The sequence below is a fragment of the Clupea harengus genome, chromosome 24, assembly GCF_900700415.2.
Source record: "Clupea harengus chromosome 24, Ch_v2.0.2, whole genome shotgun sequence".
Taxonomy (NCBI): Eukaryota; Metazoa; Chordata; class Actinopteri; order Clupeiformes; family Clupeidae; genus Clupea; species Clupea harengus.
Window position 1 is genome coordinate 12,008,815 of NC_045175.1, and position 25,440 is coordinate 12,034,254.

Here is a 25,440-nt window from a genome sequence, read left to right on the forward strand (position 1 = left end):
GAAGCAGGAGATAAAAGAAGAAGAATTTGATGATTTCCTACAAGAGTCTCTGTCTACAATTCAGACAGTGGAAGAAAAGCATAGAATGGATTGTGAATGCAAGACTGAAATGAACACGTCACCCATCATGACCTTGAAAGAAGAAAAATATTCACCAATGGAAATCAAAGTTGAAGAATTTGATTTAAGAGAAAATAATGACTTCGACTCTTCACCTACAAGTAAGTTGCTAGTTTATTGTTATGTGTTATATATATATATTTACAATACCTGTATTTTAGAGAATGGCTAACTTGTGCTTCACAATATGAGACCTATTCAGAGAACAGAGAACGGTGAATACCTTACTTATGGGATACTACCTGTAGTCTGCTGCATTCAAAGGAGAGAAAGTGTCTGTAATCATTTGATCTGAAGCTCTGTTATTCATGTGTGTGTATCTCTGTTTATACTTACATTCAAGCTTCTGGTAGACGCTTTTATCCTAAGTCACTTTCAAGTGATGTACATTTCTAACAAATAACCAATATATCAAAATACGTATCAAATATATGTGCCAGTATTGTAGAAATTGCATACCAGAAAGAGGAGAAGAGAGAATATATTGTTTCATTTTTTTCTTCTTAAAATATTACAGGAGACATTCAAAGGATCCAATCTAACAAGAGTTGGAATTCTGAGGAAAAAAGAAACAAAGACAGAAGTCCCCATCGCTCACACCTAACCGAGCATATGATGACACATACTGGAAAAAAGCCACATGAGTGTTCTCAGTGTGGGAAGGTCTTTAGTCACATGTCTGCTCTCAAGTCACACCAGAGGACCCATACTGGGGAAAAGCCGCATCAGTGTTCTCAGTGTGGAAAGGTCTTTAGCCGAATAGGTCCTCTCAAGATACACCAGAGGATCCATACTGGGGAAAAGCCGTATCAGTGTTCTCAGTGTGGAACAGTCTTTAGTCACATGTCTGCTCTCAAGAGACACCAGAGTATCCATACTGGGGAAAAGCTGTATCAGTGTTCTCAGTGTGAAAAGGCCTTTAGCCAAATAGGTCATCTCAAGACACACCAGAGAATCCATACTGGGGAAAAGCCGTATCAGTGTTCTCAGTGTGGAAAGGACTTTAGACACATGTCTGTTCTCAAGAAACACCAGAGGATCCATACTGGGGAAAAGCCGTATCAGTGTTCTCAGTGTGGAAAGGCCTTTCGCCAAATGGGTACTCTCAAGAGACACCAGAGGATCCACGGTTCTGATGTGCTGCCCTGATAATACTTGATAAAGTTTTTACTTTCTTTAAATGTCTTTGGTTAAAAGAGTTAAAAAAAAAGTATGTACATGATTAAGGCTAATTTCTTCATGCCTGAAGCATGTGTTGGGATAGAGATTGAAACCTAAGTTTTTCAAGTGTGTGATGTTGTTGAGGGGGGGTGTGTGTGCTTTTATACAAACTACAATCTACAAGCATCTACTAGCGCATGTACAAGTAAAAGTAGTGTATGCATCAGCTGTCTAGATATGAGGCCATAAACAGATCATCATGTGAAGGCTGTGAGCTTGGCAACAGCTGAAATATGTGTTGAGTCTCGGGGCGGGGTGGGGGTTCACAGAAAGGGTGGTAGGGAACAAATCATTGTCATTGTCAAAAGGGTACACAGACAAACATGGCTACCTCGAGAAAACAGACTCTGCACTCACTGTAGTAATCGGGTAGTGGAGGATGAGTTTCTTTTCCTGACAGAATGTAATAAGTACAACAACATCAGGGAAACCTACTTCTCAAGAACAGAAGATATTTGCTCTGGGTTTATAAAAATGAAAAGAGAAGAAAAATCACTCCTATGGGAAATAGGTGAATACATACACTAGGGATGCACAGATACCACTTTTTCACAAACCGATACGAGTACGAGTATTTTTATTTGTGTACTTGCCGATACCGAGTACCGATACCGATACTTCTTAGATTTGGTCTCCATGAAAGTGCAATTAATTTGGAGGCAGATTTTATTTTATCCTCTGCAGATTATGTCAAGCCTATTGTACAAAATTAACAGAAGGCTATCCCAAGCCAAAAATTAACAGAGCTTTCTGGTTTTAACACACAAAAAAAGCCTTCAAACAGACAATATCATCACATTAGACAAAATGCAAATATAACCAGATAAAAGCAATTCAATTTGCTGCATAGTTAACAACACAGTCTGCTTAACAAAAAGTGAACAGAACTATTACTGGATTAGCACAAGAGCACATTTCAGTTACAAAAGGATCAGAAGAATCTCCTGCTCAAGTACACAAACAATCACTTAACCTATGTGGCACAGTCTTTCTCTCTACCTCTCTCTCTCTGTGTGTGCGTGCGCGTTTTTTTCTTTTGCAAGACGTCAGTTAAGATTGGTTACTTCGGTCTTGCGCCACTAGCATCAGTGAACTCTGTGTACTTAGCACTATGGTGTGTCTTCAGGAGTTTAATCAAATTGCTTGTGTTAAACAAAGTACTTTCCTTTCCACCCCTCGACACCGTAGCAGTGCAGATCTTACACTGTGCCTTACTCCTGTCGTCGTCATTTATCTTAAAATGAGCCCAAATGGCCGTTAAGGCAGCATAACGGAATTGCTAATCGCTAACGAGATGCTAGCAGCTAAATTTAGCGAAACCTGTATACTGAAATACTTTGACACTATGACAAACTTTCCTAACACAGTCAAACATCAAGCAAATGCAACACAAGACGGCAAATAAGCTACTTACTAGTCTGGCAGAGAGTGGTAGGACAGGTAGGACAATAAATCACATTTTGTGTCAGCATAGCCCGGCCAGTTTGATGCAGTGAAATACTGATGAGTGGTATCGGTGCTTGGTATCGGCAATTCAAAACGAGTACGAGTACGAGTATTTTAACGAAGTATCGGCACCGATACCGATACTGGTATCGGTATCGGTGCATCCCTAACATACACCTAATCTCCTAGTATCTTCTCTCTTGCCACATATTGAGATAATACCACATAACCGTAAATAATTAATAAACATTAACATTTATTGTTGTCTTTTTTTCTTTTTCATTTGGTACATTACATTACTTTTGTACTGAAAGGTATGTCAGTTTTTTCATAATATTTTTCCCTTGACGATTTTTTACTTTTATTTGTCCATTATCATTAGTAGTACAATTAAAATTATTATCGAGACACTATTTTTCACACCAAAAAAACTACTTTATATAAAGAAGACTTGAATTGAATTGATGAAGAGTTTTATGTTAATAAGAACATACAGACAGGTGAAAAGGCCTACGAGGGTTTTCAGTGTGGAACGGCTTTTAATCATTACATTTACATTTAGTCATTTAGCAGACTCTTCTGTCCAAACAAGGGAGAGAACAGTCAAGCAACGAGCAATAGAGACCTAGTGTAACAATAAATACTAATTTACATAAGAGATAGAAAAAAGAAGTGCAGGAATGTAACTGCTGTAAGTGCAAGTTAAGTACTAGTCGAAGTGCAAGTTTAGGATGGGAGGTGCTCTCTGAAGAGTTGGGTCTTCAAGAGCTTCTTAAAGGTAGAGAGGGACGCCCCTGCTCTGGTAGTGCTAGGGAGTTCGTTCTACCAACGTGGAACTACAAATGAGAATAGTCTGAACAGTACTGTTCTCCTGATCTGGAATATTTTCTTATCAATTGCAAACCCTTCTACTCCCCCCGCGAGTTCACTTCATTCATTCTGGTCGGTGTTTATATTCCACAGCAAGCTAACGTGCAAGAGGCACAACGCATGCTTGCCGACCAGATACTATGTGTGGAACGGACTAACCCGGACTCCCTATATATTGTCCTCGACGACTTTAACAAGGGAAATCTCTCCCGCGAACTCCCCAAATACAAACAATTTATTAAATGCCCGACCAGAGAGGAGAACATTCTGGATCACTGCTACACCACAGTAAGCAGAGCCTATCACGCCGCCCCCCGCGCTGCACTGGGACTCTCGGACCACGTCATGGTCCATTTGATTCCTGCATACAGGCAGAAACTTAAACTCTGCAAACCTGTTGTCAGGACTTCAAAGCAGGGGACCAGTGAGGCTGTGGAGGATCTTCAGGCGTGCTTGGACTGTACAGACTGGGAGGTGCTCAGGACTGCTTCAAACAGCTTGGACGAGTACACAGAGGCTGTGACTTCCTATATCAGCTTCTGTGAGGACAGCTGTGTTCCATCACGCACCAGGGTTAGTTACAACAATGACAAACCCTGGTTCACAGTAAAACTCAAAAAGTTGAGGCTGGAGAAGGATGAGGCGTTTCGGAGAGATGCTAAACGTGTGTATTCTAAGAAACTTGAACACCAGTTCTCAGCCAACGACTCTGCCTCCGTCTGAAAAGGGCTTAGGCTGATCACCAATTGTAAGCCTAGAGCCCCCCACTCCACTAACGACTCACGCCTGGCCAACAACTTGAATGAGTTCTACTGTCGCTTTGATGGACAATGGAACAGTCCTGACACCATCCCCCGTGACACCTCCCTCCAGCCCCAGTCCATCAACTGCACCGCCCCCACCACAGCAGAGGCCTGCGCCTCACAACTGCCCACCTCAGAGCCCCCCCCCTCCTCCCCCTCCACAGTGACGATTCTCTCCATCCTTGAGAGAGACGTCAACAGACTTTTTAAGAGACAGAACCCCCGCAAAGCAGCCGGGCCAGACTCTGTCTCTCCATCAATCCTGAAGCACTGTGCTGATCAGCTGTCTCCGGTGTTCACAGACATTTTTAACACCTCACTGGAGATATGCCACATACCAGCCTGCTTCAAGACCTCCACCATCATCCCCGTCCCCAAAAAAACTAAAGTCACTGGACTCAACGACTACAGACCCGTCGCCCTGACCTCTGTGGTTATGAAGGCATTTGAGCGTCTGGTGCTGGTTCACCTCAAAGCCATGACTGACCCTCTACTGGACCCCCTGCAGTTTGCCTACAGAGCCAACAGGTCTGTAGACGATGCAGTTAACAAGCACTTGCATGGCCCTTCACTTCATCCTCCAGCACCTGGACTCTTAAGGAACCTACGCCAGGATCCTGTTTGTTGACTTCAGCTCTGCCTTCAACACAATCATTCCGACTCTGCTTCAGGACAAGCTCTCCCAGCTGAGCGTGCCTGACTCCACCTGCAGGTGGATCACAGACTTCCTGTCTGACAGGAGGCAACGCGTGAGGCTGGAGAAGCATGTCTCTGACTCCAGGACTATAAGCACCGGTTCCCCTCCGGGCTGCGTTCTTTCCTCTCTACTCTTCTCCCTGTATACCAACAGCTGCACCCCCAGTCACCAGTCCGTCAAACTCCTTAAGTTCGCGGACGACACCACCCTCATTGGGCTCATCTCTGGGGGGGATGAGTCCGCTTACAGGTGGGAGATTGGCCATCTGGTGACCTGGTGTGGGCAGAACAACCTGGAGCTAAATGCTCTGAAGACAGTGGAGATGGTCGTAGACTTCAGAAGGAACCCAGCCCCACCCACCCCCATCACCCTGAGTGACTCCCCAGTCGACACTGCGGAGTCCTTCCGCTTCCTGGGCACCATCATCTCCCAGGACCTCAAGTGGGGGCTGAACATCAGCTCCCTCATCAAAAGAGCTCAACAGAGGATGTACTTTCTGCGGCAGCTGAAGAAGTTCAACCTGCCAAAGACAATGATGGTGCCCTTCTACACCTGCATCATCGAGTCCATCCTCACCTCCTCCATCACCGTCTGGTACGCTGCTGCCACTGCCAATGACAAAGGCAGACTGCAGCGTATCATCCGTTCCGCCGAGAAGGTGATTGGCTGCAATCTGCCATCTCTACAGGACCTGTTCGCCTCTAGGGCCCTGAGGCGGGCAGGTAAGATTGTGGCCGATCCCTCACACCCGGGTCACAAACTCTTCGAGGTCCTTCCCTCCGGCAGGAGGCTGCGGTCCATCAGGACCAAAACCTCACGCCACAAAACCAACTTCTTCCCGGCTGCCGTTGGCCTTAGTAACAAGGCCACCTGACGTGGACTCTCATCCCGCCCCCACACCTCAAGCCTGTATTATGTTAACACACACTACATTGCACACTGCACATTGCACATCCACTTTTGCACTCCTGCCCTGCTTTTTGTATTGTAGTACTTATTGTGTTTGTGTAGTACTTACTGTGTTTTTATGTTTTATGTTATGTGTAGTACTTACTGTGTTTGTATGTTTTTATGTTTACTGTATGCACCTATACATCAGAACAAATTCCAGGTAGGTGTAAACCTACTTGGCAATAAATACTATTCTGATCTGATTCTGATTCTGATTCATCACGCATGCCGGCAGGCTCGTTAGGAGGACCACATGTGAAGAAGTATTGAAAGATACATACAGGAGAAATGCCCCAATCAGTGCAGTGCAAGTGACAAGAGATTCCCTGCACCCTAAGATCTTATCCAACATGAAATAACACAAATAGGCAAATGCTCATGATTTTAGAAATCTTACAGTAACAGCTAAAGGTTTATCACAGGATTCACTTTGGACAAAATCTGTAGTAGTCCTCTACATGTGGGAAAAGCTTCCCCAAAACCCACAGGTGCAACCAGCCATTAGATCAACCACAGGTGTGTTCTGTACTGACTTCAGATAATCCACACTGGGGAGAACCCTCATGAATGCTCTGCGTGTGGGAAGAGGTTTGATCAAAGTTCTCATCTTTGGAGATATTTTGAAACAGAAAACATATGGCACACAGAGAGAGAGAGCGAGAGAGAGAGAGAGAGAGAGAGAGAGAGAGAGAGAGTGAGAGAGGCTGTGGAAGTGATGCTCCCTAATAATAGGTCACAACTTGTGCCAGGGTTTGGGCCCTAATGATAGGTCACACTTGTGCCAGGGTTTGAAGAATAAAGTGTGACCATGTTCCCCCCAGAGGTGTGGTGGAATGAAAACAATCCCTTATGATTCATATGTAGTTCATGCCCTTGTGGATCTTAGAGTTAGAATGAAAGTTAAAGTAACATTATGCAACAATTTGACACTTTTTGAGGTATGGCTTTATAGGCAACTAGTTTTGGTACCATCCTCAAATTAATGTTGATAGCATATGGTCATGTGAAGGACAGATAAACACCTGTGTCTTTCCCATTAGCCATCCAGGATAAGCCCTGTGTAGGTCTGTATACCGGGCTAGAAACCCTGCAAAATTGGAAGAAAAGCTTTCAGAGCATGACATTGTTAGCTATACTGCCAAAAGACACCAGTTAGTGTGTTGGCAAGCTTCTATCGGTGTCAACTGGGTTGTTGGTAGTGTTTGCTAGGTTTTTGCCTCCATTTTAGGTTGTTTTGGAACATAACTCCCTATTGCTGCTTTAAGCAAAGGACTTCTTGAAGTATATCTGGTTGTTACATGTGTGACTCTGTTCCTGAGCTGTATGTGTGAGGCTGAGCTCTAAGAGGAGAAGAACTGAATGTTTTTGGGACCATGTGTCTCTAAAGTCACTGTTATTTAGTGTGACCCATGTCACGTGGGCCTGGAGATTAACACCTTTTACTGTCAGACCAAGGACACTTAAACTGAGACTTTCTTCCTTCTAATCAGAGAAGTTGATGGATCTACTTGTGAAACCATTGCCTGACAAATCTCAAATGCAAATCTCAAAATCAGAGTCTCAAATGCTGATTAAACAAAATATTTTTAAAATAACGGATTTCAGTATTAACAAACCACTAGCTCAGGATGAAGCGTTACATTTACAAAAAATCTAATTGAACAAAAGTGTGTGAGACATTAGTGTGCAAAGAGGATGTAGTATGATGTCACCATGGCTGAAAATGCACTGCAGGGGAGCACTGGAGGCAGGCACTGCTAAGACCCTGATGGCCAATGACCAGATCAGACATAGCACTGCTGATAGCCTCATGTTGAGGATGAGTTGCTTTGTAAAACTTTTGCATTTTGTCAATGTTTCTTTTAGTTGGAGTACTGCCAAGAATTAAGCTATTATTATTAATATGAGTTGCATACGTTTTTGTGGTATTTTTAAAGTAAGTAAATTATCATATGAGGTAAAAACCCTTGAATTGTAGTTGAGCTGGATGCACGACTGCCATCCACAGTAAGGCAAAAACAGATGAAAAGTAAAATATTCAGAATTAACTGGGGTAAATGTCTGGGATTCTGGTGCAAATGATAATGTCCTGTGTACTCACAATTTTTCCCATGAATTCTATTTATTTCCATATTTTTTTGTAGAGCTTCACACTGTTTTAAGGTCTGATATTAAACTTCCTCTCTATCCTTATATCAGTATGATACACACACACACACACACACACACAAAACACACATGCTAAATAAATACTCACCTATACATAGAGTATAAACAAGCTATGACAGAATGGAAGCTTCCTTCAGTTTACAAGCCCACCCCCATATTTACTCTCCTTCCCCATCACATTTCACTTCACACCCCCAGCCCCCTACTACACTCCTTTGTGGAGTTTCTGCAGGCTGAGCTATGGCCATGCCCACCTGAGGACTATCAGACATGTAAACGGTTCTCATAGACATGTAATTGCTGCCCATAACCCTTTGTCATGCTAGTTTGCATTCCAAAAGCTCCTGCACCTGATTGGCTAGGTTTGAATCCAGAGAGAGAATAGGTCAGGCAGAAGAAGCATTATATTAACCCCACAGCGTGGAGTCAGATTAATAAACTCACCTTTTAAAGGCTGGCACTGTGGAAGCTCTGGAAGTAAGCTCTGGAAGTATACTGTATGTGTAAGTATACCAAGGATAGTTTGACCAAGTTTTTTTTTCCAAAACAGAACTGAAGTCTGAAATGTCTGGATTTACTGAACCAACACAACTGCCCACTTCAGTGAAGCAGGAGATAAAAGAAGAAGAATTTGATGATTTCCTACAAGAGTATCTGTCTACATGTAAGACAGTGGAAGAAAAGCCTGCAATGGATTGTGAATGCAAGACTGAAATGAACACGTCAGCCATCATGACCTTGAAAGAAGAAAAGTATTCACCAATGGAAATCAAAGTTGAAGAAGAATTTGATTTAAGAGAAAATAGTGACTTTGACTCTTCACCTACAAGTAAGTTGCTTGTTTATTGTTATGTGTTATATATATTTATACAATACTTGTATTTTAGAGAATGGCTAACTTGTGCTTCACAATATGAGACCTATTGAGAGAACGTAGAACTGTGAATACCTTACTTATGGGATACTACCTGTAGTCTGCTGCATTCAAAGGAGAGAAAGTGTCTGTAATCATTTGATCTGAAGCTCTGTTATTCATGTGTGTGTATCTCTGTTTATATTTACATTTAGGCTCTTGGTAGACACTTTTATCCTAAGTCACTTCCAAGTGATGTTCATTTCTAACAAATAACCAATAAATCAAAAATATTAGCCAGTATTGTAGAAATTCCATACCAGAAAGAGGAGAAGAGAGAATATATTGTTTCATTATTTTTCTTCTTAAAATATTACAGGAGACATTCAAAGGATCCAATCCAACAAGAGTTGGAACTCTGAGGAAAATAGAAACAAAGACAGAAGTCCCAATCGCTCACACCTAACCGAGCAGATGATGACACATACTGGAAAAAAGCCACATGAGTGTTCTCAGTGTGGAAACTCCTTTAATGACACTTCTAGCCTCAAGCTACACCAGAGGATCCATACTAGGGAAAAGCCGTATCAGTGTTCTCAGTGTGGAAAGGCCTTTAGCCAAATAGGTACTCTCAAGAGACACCAGAGGACCCATACTGGGGAAAAGCCGTATCAGTGTTCTCAGTGTGGAAAGGCCTTTAGCCAAATAGGTCCTCTCAAGACACACCAGAGGATCCATACTGGGGAAAAGCCTTATCAGTGTTCTCAGTGTGGGAAGGTCTTTAGTCACATGTCTTCTCTCAAGACACACCAGAGGATCCATACTGGGGAAAAGCCGTATCAGTGTTCTCAGTGTGGGAAGGTCTTTAGTCACATGTCTGCTCTCAAGACACACCAGAGGACCCATACTGGAGAAAAGCCGTATCCGTGTTCTCAGTGTGAAAAGGCCTTTAGTACAATAGGTCATCTCAAGACACACCAGAGGATCCATACTGGGGAAAAGCCGTATCAGTGTTCTCAGTGTGTAAAGGCCTTTAGCCATATAGGTCATCTCAAGAGACACCAGAGGACCCATACTGGGGAAAAGCCATATCTGTGCACTACTTGTGGGATGAGTTTCAAGTTGAAATCATATCTGACCTCCCATCAGATCACACACTCTGGAGAAAAGCCACATCACTGTTCAGAGTGTGGAAAGGCCTTTAGACAGATGTCTGCTCTCAAGGTACACCAGAGGATCCATACTGGGGAAAAGCCGTATCAGTGTTCTCAGTGTGGGAAGGCCTTTAGCAGAATTCATCATTTCAAGACACACCAGAGGATCCATACTGGGGAAAAGCTGTAATAGGTCCTTTCAAGAGACACCAGAGGATCCACGGTTCTGATGTGCTGCCCTTATAATACTTGATAAAGTTTTTACTTTCTTTAAATGTCTTTGGTTTAATTCATTTTAAACAAAATGTCATGAACATGATTACGGCTAATTTCTTCATGCCTGAAGCATGTGTTGGGGTAAAGATTGAAACCTAAGTTTTTCAAGTGTGTGATGGTGTTGAGGAGGGGTGTGTGTGCTTGTATACAAACTACAATCTACAAGCATCTACTAGTGCATGTACAAGCAAAAGTAGTGTATGCATCAGCTGTCTAGATATGAGGCCATGAACAGATCATCATGTGAAGGCTGTGAGCTTGGCAACAGCTGAAATATGTGTTGAGTCTCGGGGCGGGGTGGGGGTGCACAGAAAGGGTGGGAGGGAACAAAGCATTGTCATTGTCAAAAGGGTACACAGACAAACATGGCTACCTCGAGAAAACAGACTCTGCACTCACTGTAGTAATCGGGTAGTGGAGGATGAGTTTCTTTTCCTGACAGAATGTAATAAGTACAACAACATCAGGGAAACCTACTTCTCAAGAACAGAAGATATTTGCTCTGGGTTTATAAAAATAAAAAGAGAAGAAAAATCACATTTTTTACTGAAAGGTTTTTCAGTTTATTTTTAAATATTTTTCCTTTGACGATTTTTTACTTCATTTGTTTGTCCATTATCATTATTATTATTATTATTATTATTATTATTATTATAAACACTATTACACACATAAAAAAAAACCTTCTTTACATGAATAAGACTGATAGATCAGAATTGAATTGATGAAGAGTTTTATGTTAATCAGAGCATACACACAGGTGAAAAGGCCTACGAGGGTTTTCAGTGTGGAACGGCTTTTAATCATTACATTTACATTTAGTCATTTAGTAGACTCTTCTGTCCAAACAAGGGAGAGAACAGTCAAGCAACGAGCAATAGAGACCTAGTGTAAAAATAAATACTATTTTACATAAGAAATAGAAAAAAGAAGTGCAGGAATGTAACTGCTGTAAGTGCAAGTTAAGTACTAGTCGAAGTGCAAGTTTAGGATGGGAGGTGCTCTCTGAAGAGTTGGGTCTTCAAGAGCTTCTTAAAGGTAGAGAGGGACGCCCCTGCTCTGGTAGTGCTAGGGAGTTCATTCTACCAACGTGGAACTACAAATGAGAATAGTCTGGATTGACGTACTTGCACAGACGGCAGTGCTAAACGACACTCATGAGGCGAGCGCGGCATCCTGGGTGTAACATTTGCCCTTACACGGACATTTAAGTAGGTGGGAGCAGAACAATCAATCACTCTGTAAGCAAGCATAAGTGACTTGAACTTAATGCGAGCACCTACAGGCAGCCAATGGAGCTCAATGAGAAGCCGGGTGACGTGTGCCCTCTTTGGTTGGTTGAACACCAGATGTACCGTCGCGTGCTGGATCATCTGTAGTGGTTTCATCACGCATGCCGGCAGGCTCGTTAGGAAGACCACATGTGAAGAAGTATTGAAAGATACATACAGGAGAAATGCCCCAATCAGTGCAGTGCAAGTGACAAGAGATTCCCTGCACCCTAAGATCTTATCCAACATGAAATAACACAAATAGGCAAATGCTCATGATTTTAGAAATCTTACAGTAACAGCTAAAGGTTCATCACAGGATTCACTTTGGAGAAAATCTGTAGTAGTCCTCTACATGTGGGAAAAGCTTCCCCAAAACCCACAAGTGCAACCAGCCATCAGATCAACCACAGGTGTGTTCTGTACTGACTTCAGATAATCCACACTGGGGAGAACCCTCATGAATGCTCTGCGTGTGGGAAGAGGTTTGCTCAAAGTTCTCATCTTTGGAGCTATATTGAAACAGAAAACATATGGCATACACACACACACACACACACACACACAAACACACACACACACACACACACACACACACACACACACACACAGAAAGAGAGAGAGAAAGGATGTGGAAGTGATGCTCCCTAATAATAGGTCACAACTTGTGTACTGGGTTTGGGCCCTAATGATAGGTCACACTTGTGCCAGGGTTTGAAGAATAAGGTGTGGTGGAATGAAAATCAGAAACAATACCTTATGATTCATATGTAGTTTATGCCCTTGTGGATCTTAGAGTTAGAATGAAAGTTAAAGTAACATTATGCAACCATTTGAGACTTTTAGAGGTATGGATTTATAGGCAATCAGTTTTGGCACCATGCTCAAATTCATTTTGATAGCATATGGTCATGTGAAGGACAGATTAACACCTGTGTCTTTCCAATTAGCCATCCAGGATAAGCACTGTGTAGGTCTGTATACCGGGCTAGAAAACCCTGCAAAATTGGAAGAAAAGCTTTCACAGCATGACATTGTTAGCTATACTGCCAAAAGACACCAGTTAGTGTGTTGGCAAGCTTCTATCAGTGTCAACTGGGCTGTTTGTGGTGTTTGCAAGGTTTTTGCCTCCCTTTTAGGTCGTTTTGGAACAGAACTCCTTATTGCTGCTTTAAGCAAAGAACCTCTTGAAGTATATCTGGTTGTTACATGTGTGACTCTGTTCCTGAGCTGTATGTGTGAAGCTGAGCTCTAAGAGGAGAAGAACTGAATGTTTTTGGGACCATGTGTCTCTAAAGTCACTGTTATTTAGTGTGACCCATGTCAGGTGGGCCTGGAGATTAACACCTTCTACTGTCAGACCAAGGGTACTTAAACTGAGACTTTCTTCCTTCTAATCAGAGAAGTTGATGGATCTACTTGTGAAACCATTGCCTGACAAATCTCAAATGCAAATCTCAAAATCAGAGTCTCAAATGCTGATTAAACAGCATATTTTCAAATTAACAGTAAGGATTTCAGTATAAACATACCACTATCTCGGGATGAAGCGTTACATCTACAAAAAATCGAATTGGACAAAAGTGTGTGAGACATAAGTGTGCAATGAGAACGTAGTAAGAAGCCATAGTGGCTGAAAATGCACTGCAGGGGAGCACTGGAGGCAGGCACTGCTAAGACCCTGATGGCCAATGACCAGATCAGACATAGCACTGCTGATAGCCTCATGTTGAGAATGAGTTGCTTTGTAAAACTTTTGCATTTCGTCAATGTTTTTTTTTGTTGGAGTACTGCCAAGAATGAAGCTATTATTATTAATGTGAGTTGCATATGTTCTTGTGGTATTTTTAGAGTAAGATACATTATCATATGAGGTCAAACCCCTTAAATTGTAGTTGAGCTGGACGCACCACTGCCATCCACAGTAAGGCAAAAACAGATGAAAAGTAAAATATTCAGAATTAACGGGGGTAAATGTCTGGGATTCTGGTGCAAATGATAATGTCCTGTGTACCCGCAAAAAATTAGTTTTTTAGGTCCCATGAATTCTATTTTTTTAAATTATTTTTTAAGTGGAGCTTCACACTGGTATGTATGTATCTGATATTAAACTTCCTCTCTATCCTTATATCAGTATGATAGACACACGCACAAAACAGACATGGTAAATAAATACTCCCCTATGCATAGAGTATTAACAAGCTTAGACAGAATGGAAGCTTCCTTCACTTTACCAGCCCACCCCCATCTTCACTCTCCTTCCCCATCACATTTCAGTTCACACCCAGCCCCCTACTACACTCCTTTGTGGAGTTTCTGCAGGCTGAGGTATGGCCATGCCCACCTGAAGACTATCAGAGGTGTAAACGGTTCTCATTGACCTGTAATTCCTGCCCATAACCCTCTGTCATGCTAATTTGCATTTCAAAAGCTCCTGCACCCGATTGGCTAGGTTTGAATCCAGGAAGATAATAGGTCAGGCAGAAGAAGCATTATATTAACCCCACAGCGTGGAGTCAGATTAATAAACTCACCTTTTAAAGGCTGGCACTGTGATGCTCTGGAAGCATACTGTAAGTGTAAGTATACCAAGGATAGTTTGACCAAGTTTTTTTTTCCAAAACAGAACTGAAGTCTTAAATGTCTGGATTTACTGAACCAAGTCAACTGCCCACTTCAGTGAAGCCGGAGATAAAAGAAGAAGAGTTTGATGATTTCCTACAAGAGTATCTGTCTACATGTAAGACAGTGGAAGAAAAGCATGGAATGGATTGTGAATGCAAGACTGAAATGAACACGTCACCTATCATGACTTTGAAAGAAGAAAAGTATTCACCAATGGAAATCAAAGTTGAAGAAGAATTTGATTTAAGGAAATATAATGACTTTGACTCTTCACCTACAAGTAAGTTGCTTGTTTATTGTAATGTGTTATTTATATATATATACAATACTTGTATTTTAGAGAATGGCTAACTTGTGCTTCACACTATGAGACCTATTGAGAGAACAGAGAACTGTGAATACCTTACTTATGGGATACTACCTGTAGTCTGCTGCATTCAAAGGAGAGAAAGTGTCTGTAATCATTTGTTCTGAAGCTCTGTTATTTATGTGTGTGTATCTCTGTTTATATTTACATTTAGGCTCTTGGTAGACACTTTTATCCAAAGTCAATTCCAAGTGATGTATATTTCTAACAAATAACCAATATATCAAAATACATATCAAATATATGTGCCAGTATTGTAGAAATTGCAAACCAGAAAGAGGAGAAGAGAGAATATATTGTTTCATTTTTTTCTTCTTAAAATATTACAGGAGACATTCAAAGGATCCAATCTAACAAGAGTTGGAATTCTGAGGAAAAAAGAAACAAAGAGAGTCCCAATTCCTCACACCTAACCGAGCAGATGATGACACATACTGGAAAAAAGCCACACGAGTGTTCTCAGTGTGGAAAGGTCTTTAGTCACATGTCTACTCTCAAGAGACACCATAGGATCCATACTGGGAAAAAGCCGTATAAGTGTTCTCAGTGTGGGAAGGCCTTTGGTCATATATCTCAATTCAAGATACACCAGAGGATCCATACTGGTGAAAAGCCACATGAGTGTTCTCAGTGTGGAAACTCCTTTAAGGACACTTCTAGCCTCAAGAGACACCAGAGGATCCATACTGGTGAAAAGCCGTATCAGTGTTCTCAGTGTGGAAAGGCCTTTAGTCACATGTCTTCTCTCAAGACACACCAGAGGATCCATACTGGGGAAAAGCCGTATCAGTGCACTACTTGTGGGATGAGTTTCAAGAGGAAATCATGTCTCACCACCCATCAGATCACACACTCGGGAGAAAATCCACATCACTGTTCAGAGTGTGGGAAGGTCTTTAGCCACATGTCTGCTCTCAAGAGACACCAGAGGATCCATACTGGGGAAAAGCCGTATCAGTGTTCTCAGTGTGGGAAGGCATTTAGTACAAATGATCATTTAAAGACACACCAAAGGATCCATACTGGGGAAAAGCCGTATCAGTGTCCTCAGTGTGGAAAGGCATTTAGTATAATAGGTAATCTCAAGAGACACCAGACTATCCACAGTTCTGATGTGCTGCCCTGATAATACTTGACAAAGTATAATTTCTTTAAATGTGTTTGGTTAGATTACTTTTAAACAACATGTGATGTACATTGTTGTGTTGTCCAATAAAGAAACTGGTTGTCATTAACTTCTTTTATTGTCAACTCTGTTCGTCTAACATACATGTGACTTATCTCTGTACTTTCGCGGTCTCCTCTCCTGGCTTCCGTAGTTCGCGTTTCCTTAGCTATACTACATATTCCTCCCTTTGTAGATTTATTCTATCTTCATCAAATACATTTTAAATCTATCCTGGTTGTAGCAGCAATTTCTAATTGCCTAGCACGGGTGGCTGAGATGGATTTGGTTCTGACGCGTGTATGAAAGATGAGAAGTAGAGGTGAGTCCAGTTGGTCCCTTTGACCGTTTATTGTAGAATGGTGGATAACAAGTTGTTGGAAATAAAATAAAAGATATTAAACTAAAGAGTCTTTCGTAAAGCACATGGTTCCTTTGCACACGTCATGGCACACGGTCAAAAAACTGTTGCCTTCCTCAGCCACGCCCAGATGCTCTGGCTGCTGGATTTTAAGGCCTTTCCCCCTTGGGCTCCACCTTCAGCCTCTCAGGTAAAGTTCAGGTGTCCTCTAGATGGGGTAAAAACACCTACGGCCATAGTGTCACTCATTCATTCTTACACACTCACACTCACACTTGCACATACTAATAAAGAGAGATAACATAAGTATCAACATAAAGGTTAATTTGGCTCCTACATACCGGCCCCTAATTGTGTTTGTAGAGGCAAAGACAATTATTTACATTACAAAGGAGCCATTTCTATTCGCAGTTTAGGTATTTTCAATCATTAGGCAATCTTATAATGATCTCAAAATATAAACTCAAAGTGAATAAATTCACTTATCTTGAACTCTTTCGGCGTTCATGGTTTTACCTTACAGTCATCACCCTCGAGCAGTAAACAGATTTTGGACACTGGCCTCTCCAGTACACTCGTCCTAGTTTGCAGCTTCACCACACGGACATGGCCTCTGGCATCAGGCTTGGCCTCTAAGACTCTTCCCAGTAGCCAGGAGCTGCGAAGAGCGTTGTTATCTGCTATTAGTACAATGTCGCCTGGGACGAAGTTTCTTCTGGTTCTTGACCACTTTTGTCTTTCCTGGAGGAGAGGGAGGTATTCTAGCAGCCATCTCTTCCAGAATAGCTCGGCTATATACTGGACCTGTCTCCAGCGTCTTCTGTGGTAAAGGTCAGAACTTGAAAAGACTCCAGGGGGCAGAAGTGGGTTAGTTCTGTACAGAAGTATGTGATTTGGAGTTAGGGCTTCTAAATCTTGTGGGTCATCAGATACTTTTGTTATAGGCCGGCTGTTGAGAATTGCCTCAACTTCACAGAAAACTGTGGTTAGGCCTTCATCATCTAAAGTTTGCTGCTTCAATACTGAACATAGGACATGCCTTACCATTCGGATGAGGCGTTCCCAGAACCCACCATGGTGAGAGGCAGTGGGGGGATTGAAGCTCCACTGAACTCCCTCCTTCCTTAGAGTTTGTTGGATCTTTCTGTGTTCCATGGCTTGAAGTGCTTCTCTCAGCTCTCTCTCTGCACCTACAAGGTTAGTGCCATGATCGGATCTCATGTGTTGTGCTGGGCCTCTTCGACACAAAAAACGTCTGATGGCATTGATGCACGAGTCTGTGGTTAAAGAACAGGCCACCTCCAGATGTACTGCTCGGCTGGTCATGCAGGTAAAGATGACGCCATACCTTTTCAGCATGCTCCTGCCCCTTCTCACCTCAAAAGGGCCGAAGTAGTCAAGACCAACGTTCGTGAATGGTGGCAAGTCTGTGACAAGTCTTTCACCTGGCAGATCAGCCATCTTTTGTTCACCAGGTTTTCCTCTGTTCTTTCTGCAAGTCACACAGTGAGAGAGAACCTTCCGTGCAGCAGTGTTTGCATTTACAATCCAGTATGTTTTTCGTACCTGGGATAGCATATGGTTCCTTCCTCCATGTCCAGTTTGAGCATGGATGTGGCGCAGGATCAGAGTGGACACGTGGTGGTCTTTGGCCAGAATGGCAGGGTGTTTCCTTTCCTCTGGCATTGCTGATCTCCTCAGACGCCCACCCACTCTGAGAATGCCACCATCCAGCATCGGATCCAGTCTGTAGATGCTGCTGCCTTTTCTCACACAGGATGCTCCCTCTTGCAGCATGCTGATTTCCTGTGGGAAACTTTGTCTCTGCACATAGGTAAGTATTGCATTTTCTGCTCCTTTTAGATCTTCAACTGTTATTGATTCTTTCATGCTAATCTTGACAGACCTTGTGTTTATTCTGGTTGCCCTTTGATACTTACAGTCGTCCTTTGAGTCCTTTCTTTTCTGCACCAAGTGCCTCAATGCATCCTTCACCTTCATTATCCATGCAACAGCTACTCTCAACTTCAGCCAATCTGAAAAGTAATTGAGTAACTTGTCTGTGGGCCTTTCCTCACATGTCTGCATGATGGAATTAACTGTTACAGATTTTCTGACCTCTTGGTCATCCGTACAAAGCTGACTCCTGTCTATTGGTTCATTTGGCCAATCCTCTTCTGATGACCAGAGGAACTCTGGTCCACAGATCAATCTTTGATTTCTCATGAAGCTCTCTGCACTCACACGGTTGTTAGGCATTGTCACCTTATCAGCTTTAAAAGGTAAGTTAATGCAGTAGTGACCCTCTATCACTTTAACAGATGCATTGGCAATGTTCAAGAACTTCTTGTCATCTACTGACATTTCACTTTTTTCATCATAGACTCTCTCATTGAAATCAGTGTTGTATTGACTCACCAGAAGTTCTTGCAGGTTAACCAGGGAGATCCTATTAGCAGTCACGGTGGCCTTGTCCACACCTTTACTGCATCCTCCCAATGGACCATTGACTACCCATCCTAGTAGGGTTCTTACAGCATAGGGCCCATCTTCTTGTGAGTTGATCACCTGCCAGGGTTCCATCAAATTTGCTGCATTCATGCCAATGAGTAAATCAATGCCAGAGTCTATTTGGAGTAATTGGACTTCACTGATATAAGGCCATTTCCTTAAATCCGCCTGTGTTGGGATGTCGTCCTTTGTCACCGGCATAGACCTTTGAGTGAAGACTTCAGGTAAAGGAAGGAAGTTGTTGCCTTCGAGTTCGCTCACTTCTAGACCTGACACCAACGTGCTCTTGACAGGCCGTTCTTGTGACATTGTTTTTAGCAAAACAGTTGTTGGTTTCCCTTCCAGGCTCAATTTCTGCGCCAGCCTCTCCGTGCAGAATGTTGCTGAACTGCCCGGATCGAGAAAAGCATAAGTTTGAATGATCCTGTTGCCTTTCACAGACTTCACTTGAACAGGTAAGATTGAAAGTGCACATTTAGAGTTCCCGGCCCCATTATGCCGACAAACATTGGACTTCACCTCTTTGATGTTCTCTGGTGGCTCTGCTGACTTTATGGTCTCACCTTTGACCTGGAAGTTGATGTGAAGCACACTGGGATGGATTCGGTTGCAGATGTTGCATGACAGACGCCCTGCATGGCAGTCTTTGCTTCTGTGTCCTGTACGCAAGCATCCAAAACAGAGTGCCTTTTCCTGTAAAAGATTCAACTTTTCCCTGTGTGTTTTCTTCTTGAAGTCAGAGCAGTGCTCTAGACTGTGAGCACCATCACAGCAGAGGCATGGGGATTTGACATCACTGTCCATATTTGAAGTCACTGGAGTGGTTACTGCTGCCACATTAGCTGCATAAGTAACCTTGGGCCTAAACATGGGCTTGCTTACCTCGGGCCTTTTACTCCTACTTGCAACTGACTCTTGGATATCTCCAAATACTGGGTTGGAACATATCTTTGCCTGTTTCTCAATGAACTGTACAAGATCTGCAAATGTAATCTTGCTGTTGCCATCCAGTTTCTCCTGAGCTTTAGTCCTCCACTTATCCCTAAACTTGAAGGGTAATTTCATGACTAAGGCTTTCAAGGTAGAGGCAACATTCAGTTCCTCCATGTAATCCAGCTTTGTCATGGCATTACAGCATCCTTTCAGAAACAGAGCATACTCATTCAAGGCCTTTGGGTCTTCAGGCTTCAGGATAGGCCAACTAAGAGCTTTCTCAATGTAAGCGGTGGAAATGTTATACTCATTGCCGAAATGTTCATGCAATAAGCGTTTGGCTCTGAGATAACCCTGATCTCCATCCATATGCTGACAGCTTTTTACTAGATCCCTAGCTTGGCCCTTTGTATATTGTTCAAGGTAAAACAATCTGTCTTGTCCATTGTCTGTTTTACTCTCAATGGCCCTCATTCTCGAACATTTTCTGAAGTTTCTTCTGAAATGTTTCTTACGGGCTTCGGAAAAACAACGTAAGCAAAAGACATCCGCCAAATTCATGCACGCTTGAAAATGTGTTCCTACGCAGCAGAAGTTTTCTGGGCTGTGCTCCCCCGGAAGAGTTTTCTTAAATTGAAAGCGTGTTCTCGTGCTCCTGAATTTGCATACATACACGCCCTGCCAGCTCCTTATAAGGGCACGCAACCGTAGTGACGTGTGCAGTCGGAATCGACCGAATCTACACGAAAGCAACTCGTAAACGAGTCATGTCAAAGCGGAAAGCATCACCGTCGAGTAAACGCAGATCTAACTTCAACTATATATGTCTATGACTTGAACTGTGCAGAGATGGACTGTTGCAGGATGTAGATGTGTCCATTCTATTCCACTATAGCTATATCAACGTGATTGAGTTTAGTGCTTATTTATTTATTCACTTACATTTGCAGTGTTCGTGTACATTACATTTAGTCATTTAGCAGACACTTTTGTCCAAAGCGACGTACAAGGGATAGAACAGTCAAGCTACGAGCAATAGAGACCTAGTGTAACAATAAATACTACTTTACATAAGAAATAGAAAAACGAAATAGGAAATAAAAACGAAGTGCAGGAATGTAACTGCTATAAGTGCAAGTTAAGCACTAGTCGAAGTACCAGTTAGGAAGGGAGGTGCTCTCTGAAGAGTTGGGTCTTCAAAAGCTTCTTAAAGGTAGAGAGGGACGCGCCTGCTCTGGTAGTGCTAGGCAGTTCGTTCCACCAACGTGGAACTACTTGAAAATTCTGGATTGCCGTACTTGCACAGACGGCAGTGCCAAACGACGCTCACTAGACGAGCGCAGCATTCCGGTGTAGTCCTTTTATTTATTTTATGACATCACGGTGCCTCGTAGAATCATGACTATAGGCCTACATGTGAAACGTAATTGTTAATGATACTTTAATCCGAGGATCTGTAGAGTTGATGTGAACGCAATCACCAACGATTTCTCACAAATTCATTAACACGGAGAGTTTTCTTAAATGCGATTCCTCAAAAAACCACAAGATGGCCCACGGGGCCATCTTGTGGTTTTTTAAGGAATCGCATTTGAGAAAACTCTGGCCGAGTTACGACTGCTATTTCGAGTTCGGAAAGTCTTCTGAAGTTCAGAGCAAATCCCAGATGAGAAAACTTTCATGAATGCCAAATGTTGTCCTAAATCCAATTCCTCTTAAATTCCTCTTAAATTCCTCTTAAATTCTTCTTAACTGCGTTCGAGAATGAGGCCCAATGTTATGTTCAAAGGAGTTCATAAATGACCTAAACTCTAAGATATCTCCATCAAAGACAGTAACCCTTTTAGGTGGCAATGTAGATAATTGCTGCTGTCTAAGAAGCATACACGTGATTTCGTTTTGTCTATTCAAGATCGCAATTAGATTACTGGGAGCTACATTGTCCTGTAACGACCTGACCTGCTCTTGTTCAGGCAGCATAGGACCTGCCTGGGAGATTACAAGATCATCAACCAGCGGTCTGTATTCTGTACTGAGCTCAACTTTGTCAGAGTGATCAATGGCTTTCTCCTTAATAGGTTTCAAAACAGCATTACCTCGAGTTGCACGATCTGCCTGCAGATTCAATGCAGACTGTGACCTTTGAGCTGGACCTACGACCTCTGGGGTTTCCTGGAGTAACCAATGTCCTATATGGTCACCCAGTTCACCTTGTCTGCTGCTTGCTTGAAACAACGGTACGTGTTTCGCTCTATCCTTTGGTCGAACAATCCTTTCTTCAAGCATGTTGGTTGTGAGAGCCACTTGTTGCAGTGTGTCCATGTTAGCGAGTTCCAGGTTCCTTTCCTCGAAGTACGCGTTCATGCCATCAGCTGGGGTAGAAGCCACTTGCTCCTCAGCACCAGCATACACTGCAAGCTTGGCATTTGTAGCAGACAATTCAGCCTCAAAATTCAAAGTCTCCATTTGCCTTCTAATTTCTTCTCTTTCCTTGGATAAAAGTTGTTCTTTTTCTTCTAAAGCATGCCTTTCTTTCATAGTAGCAGCCTTGGCTAAAAGTGCTGCCCTTTCAGCCTGTGCTACCAGACGAGCTGAAGATGAACTTGATCTTGAACTTTTAGATCCCCTACTAACTGAAGAGATGCTGCCCTTGGGACTAATTTCATCTTCCTTCTCTGTTGGAGGTGCAACTACAGGACAGGATTTAATCCATTCATCAGCCCCTGTCCTAAACTCCTCAATAACAATCCTCTTCGGTTCATACCACTGTCCTGTGTCTGTAACACATTCATCCTTTGACAGAAGCTCTTGATATTGTTTGTGCAATTCATCAAACTCCTCCAACACCTCTGTATATTTTTGTAGGTTCTCCTTTACTTGCTCCAGGTTTGCTGGATCAGACATGAGTTCCCTCATCTTATTCATTTTGCGAGTCAAAGCAGCCAATTTATTCTTTCTAACTTGTTTTGCTTCTTTCTTCTTATTTTCTAACTCAAACATTTCTTTTTGCTTTTCAGAGTCAACAGAAGTAACCGCATGGTCCGCCATATTGGAAACTGAACCTCTTTTCTCAACTTGACAAACTTAAAAGTCCTTTTTCTTCAAAAATATAACTCAATAATCCACAAAAGTGATTCTTCTTAAAACAATAAACAAGATTCCTTTCAAAGTTTTTTCGTAAACATACCGATTGCTGCGGATTCACTTGGATTCAACCTTCCACTCCAGAGTGGCACATGCCCTTGAATTCACACTCCCTTTGTTCCAGTATCCAATGCTGCTTTCTTCAAAGTACATCCATCCAAGGTAGTTTTTTGACTAAATGTAGCAGCAATTTCTAATTGCCTACCACGGGTGGCTGAGATGGATTTGGTTCTGACGCGTGTAGGAAAGATGAGAAGTAGAGGTGAGTCCAGTTGGTCCCTTTGACCGTTTATTGTAGAATGGTGGATAACAAGTTGTTGAAAATAAAAGATATTAAACTAAAGAGTCTTTCGTGAAGCACATGCTTCCTTTGCAAACGTCCTGGCACACGGTCAAAAAACTGTTGCCTTCCTCAGCCACGCCCAGATGCTCTGGCTGCTGGATTTTAAGGCCTTTCCCCCTTGGGCTCCACCTTCAGCCTCTCAGGTAAAGTTCAGGTGTCCTCTAGATGGGGGTAAAAACACCTACGGCCATAGTGTCACTCATCCATTCTTACACACACACACACTTGCACATACTAATAAAGAGAGATAACATAAGAGTCAACATAAAGGTTAATTTGGCTCCTACAGAAACCATTGCCTGACAAATCTCAAATGCAAATCTCAAAATCAGAATCTCAAATGCTGATTAAACAGCATATTTTTAAAATAACAGTACGGATTTCAGTATAAACATACCACTATCTCGGGATGAAGCGTTACATCTACAAACAATCTAATTGGACAAAAGTGTGTGAGAAATTAGTGTCCAATGAGGATGTAGTATGATGCCACCATGGCTGAAAATGCACTGCAGGGGAGCACTGGAGGCAGGCTCTGCTAAGACCCTGATGGCCAATGACCACATCAGACATAGCACTTCTAAAAGCTTCATGTTGAGAATGAGTTGCTTTGTAAAACTTTTGCATTTCGTCAATGTTTTTTCTTTTTTTGGAGTACTGCCAAGAATGAAGCTATTATTAATAATGTGAGTTGCATATGCTCTTGTGGCATTTTTAAAAGTAAGATACATTATCATATAAGGTCAAAACCCTTAAATCGTAGTTGAGCTGGATGCACCACTGCCATCCACAGTAAGGCAAAAACAGATGAAAAGTAAAGTATTCAGAATTAACTAGGGTAAATGTCTGGGATTCTGGTGCAAATGATAATGTCCTGTGTACCCGCAAAAAAATAGTTTTTTAGGTCCCATGAATTCTATTTATTTACATTATTTTTTAAGTGGAGCTTCACACTGGTATGCAAGGTCTGATATTAAACTTCCTCTCTATCCTTATATCAATATAATACACACACACACACACACACACACACACACAAAACACACATGCTAAATAAATACTCACCTATACATAGAGTATAAACAAGCTTTGACAGAATGGAACATTCCTTCAGTTTACCAGCCCACCCCCATCTTCACTCTCCTTCCCCATCACATTTCAGTTCAACCCCCAGCCCCCTACTACACTCCTTTGTGGAGTTTCTGCAGGCTGAGCTATGGCCATCAGAAGTGTAAACGGTTCTCATTGACGTGTAATTGCTGCCCATAACCCTTTGTCATGCTAGTTTGCATTTCAAAAGCTCCTGCACCTGATTGGCTAGGATTGAATCCAGGAAGATAATAGGTCAGGCAGAAGAAGCATTATATTAACCCCACAGCGTGGAGTCAGATTAATACACTCACCTTTTAAAGGCTGGCACTGTGATGCTCTGGGAGTATACAGTAATTCACCAAGGATAGTTTGACCAAGCTTTTTATTCCAAAACAGAACTGAAGTCTGAAATGTCTGTATTTACTGAACCAACACAACTGCCCACTTCAGTGAAGCAGGAGATAAAAGAAGAAGAATTTGATGATTTCCTACAAGAGTATCTGTCTACATGTAAGACAGTGGAAGAAAAGCCTGTAATGGATTGTGAATGCAAGACTGAAATGAACACGTCACCCATCGTGACTTTGAAAGAAGAAAAGTATTCACCAATGGAAATCAAAGTTGAAGAAGAATTTGATTTAAGGAAATATGATGACTTTGACTCTTCACCTACAAGTAAGTTGCTTGTTTATTGTTATGTGTTATATACAGTACCAGTCAAAAGTTTGGACACACCTTCTCATTTTTTGAGAAGTTTTTTCATTAATTTTTTTATTTTCTAAATGGTAGATAACACTTTTTTTGTTCAGTATATCACTCCATATGTGTTCTTTCGTAGTTGAATTGTCTTCAGTATTAATCTACAATGTAGAAAATAATAAAAGTAAAAAAAACACGTCTCAAAAAAATTAAAGGTGTGTCCAAACTTTTGACTGGTACTGTATATATATACATTACTTGAATTTTAGAGAATGGCTAACTTGTGCTTCACAATATGAGACCTATTGAGAGAACATAGAACTGTGAATACCTTACTTATGGGATACTACCTGTAGTCTGCTGCATTCA

At 42.0% G+C, this 25,440-nt stretch overlaps 1 protein-coding gene across 1 annotated transcript in view; it reads left to right on the forward strand.

Moving 5' to 3' along the window:
• Positions 1-292: 292 nt before the first annotated feature.
• LOC116219232 (zinc finger protein 658B-like) overlaps positions 293-25,440 on the forward strand; it is a 36,129-nt gene continuing 10,981 nt past the window's right edge. Inside the window, 4 exon segments of the mRNA XM_042703582.1 lie at positions 293-1,257; positions 9,605-10,477; positions 12,285-12,333; positions 15,231-15,937. Of these exon segments, the coding sequence (XP_042559516.1) occupies positions 733-1,257; positions 9,605-10,477; positions 12,285-12,333; positions 15,231-15,937 (2,154 nt within the window). The 5' untranslated portion in view covers positions 293-732.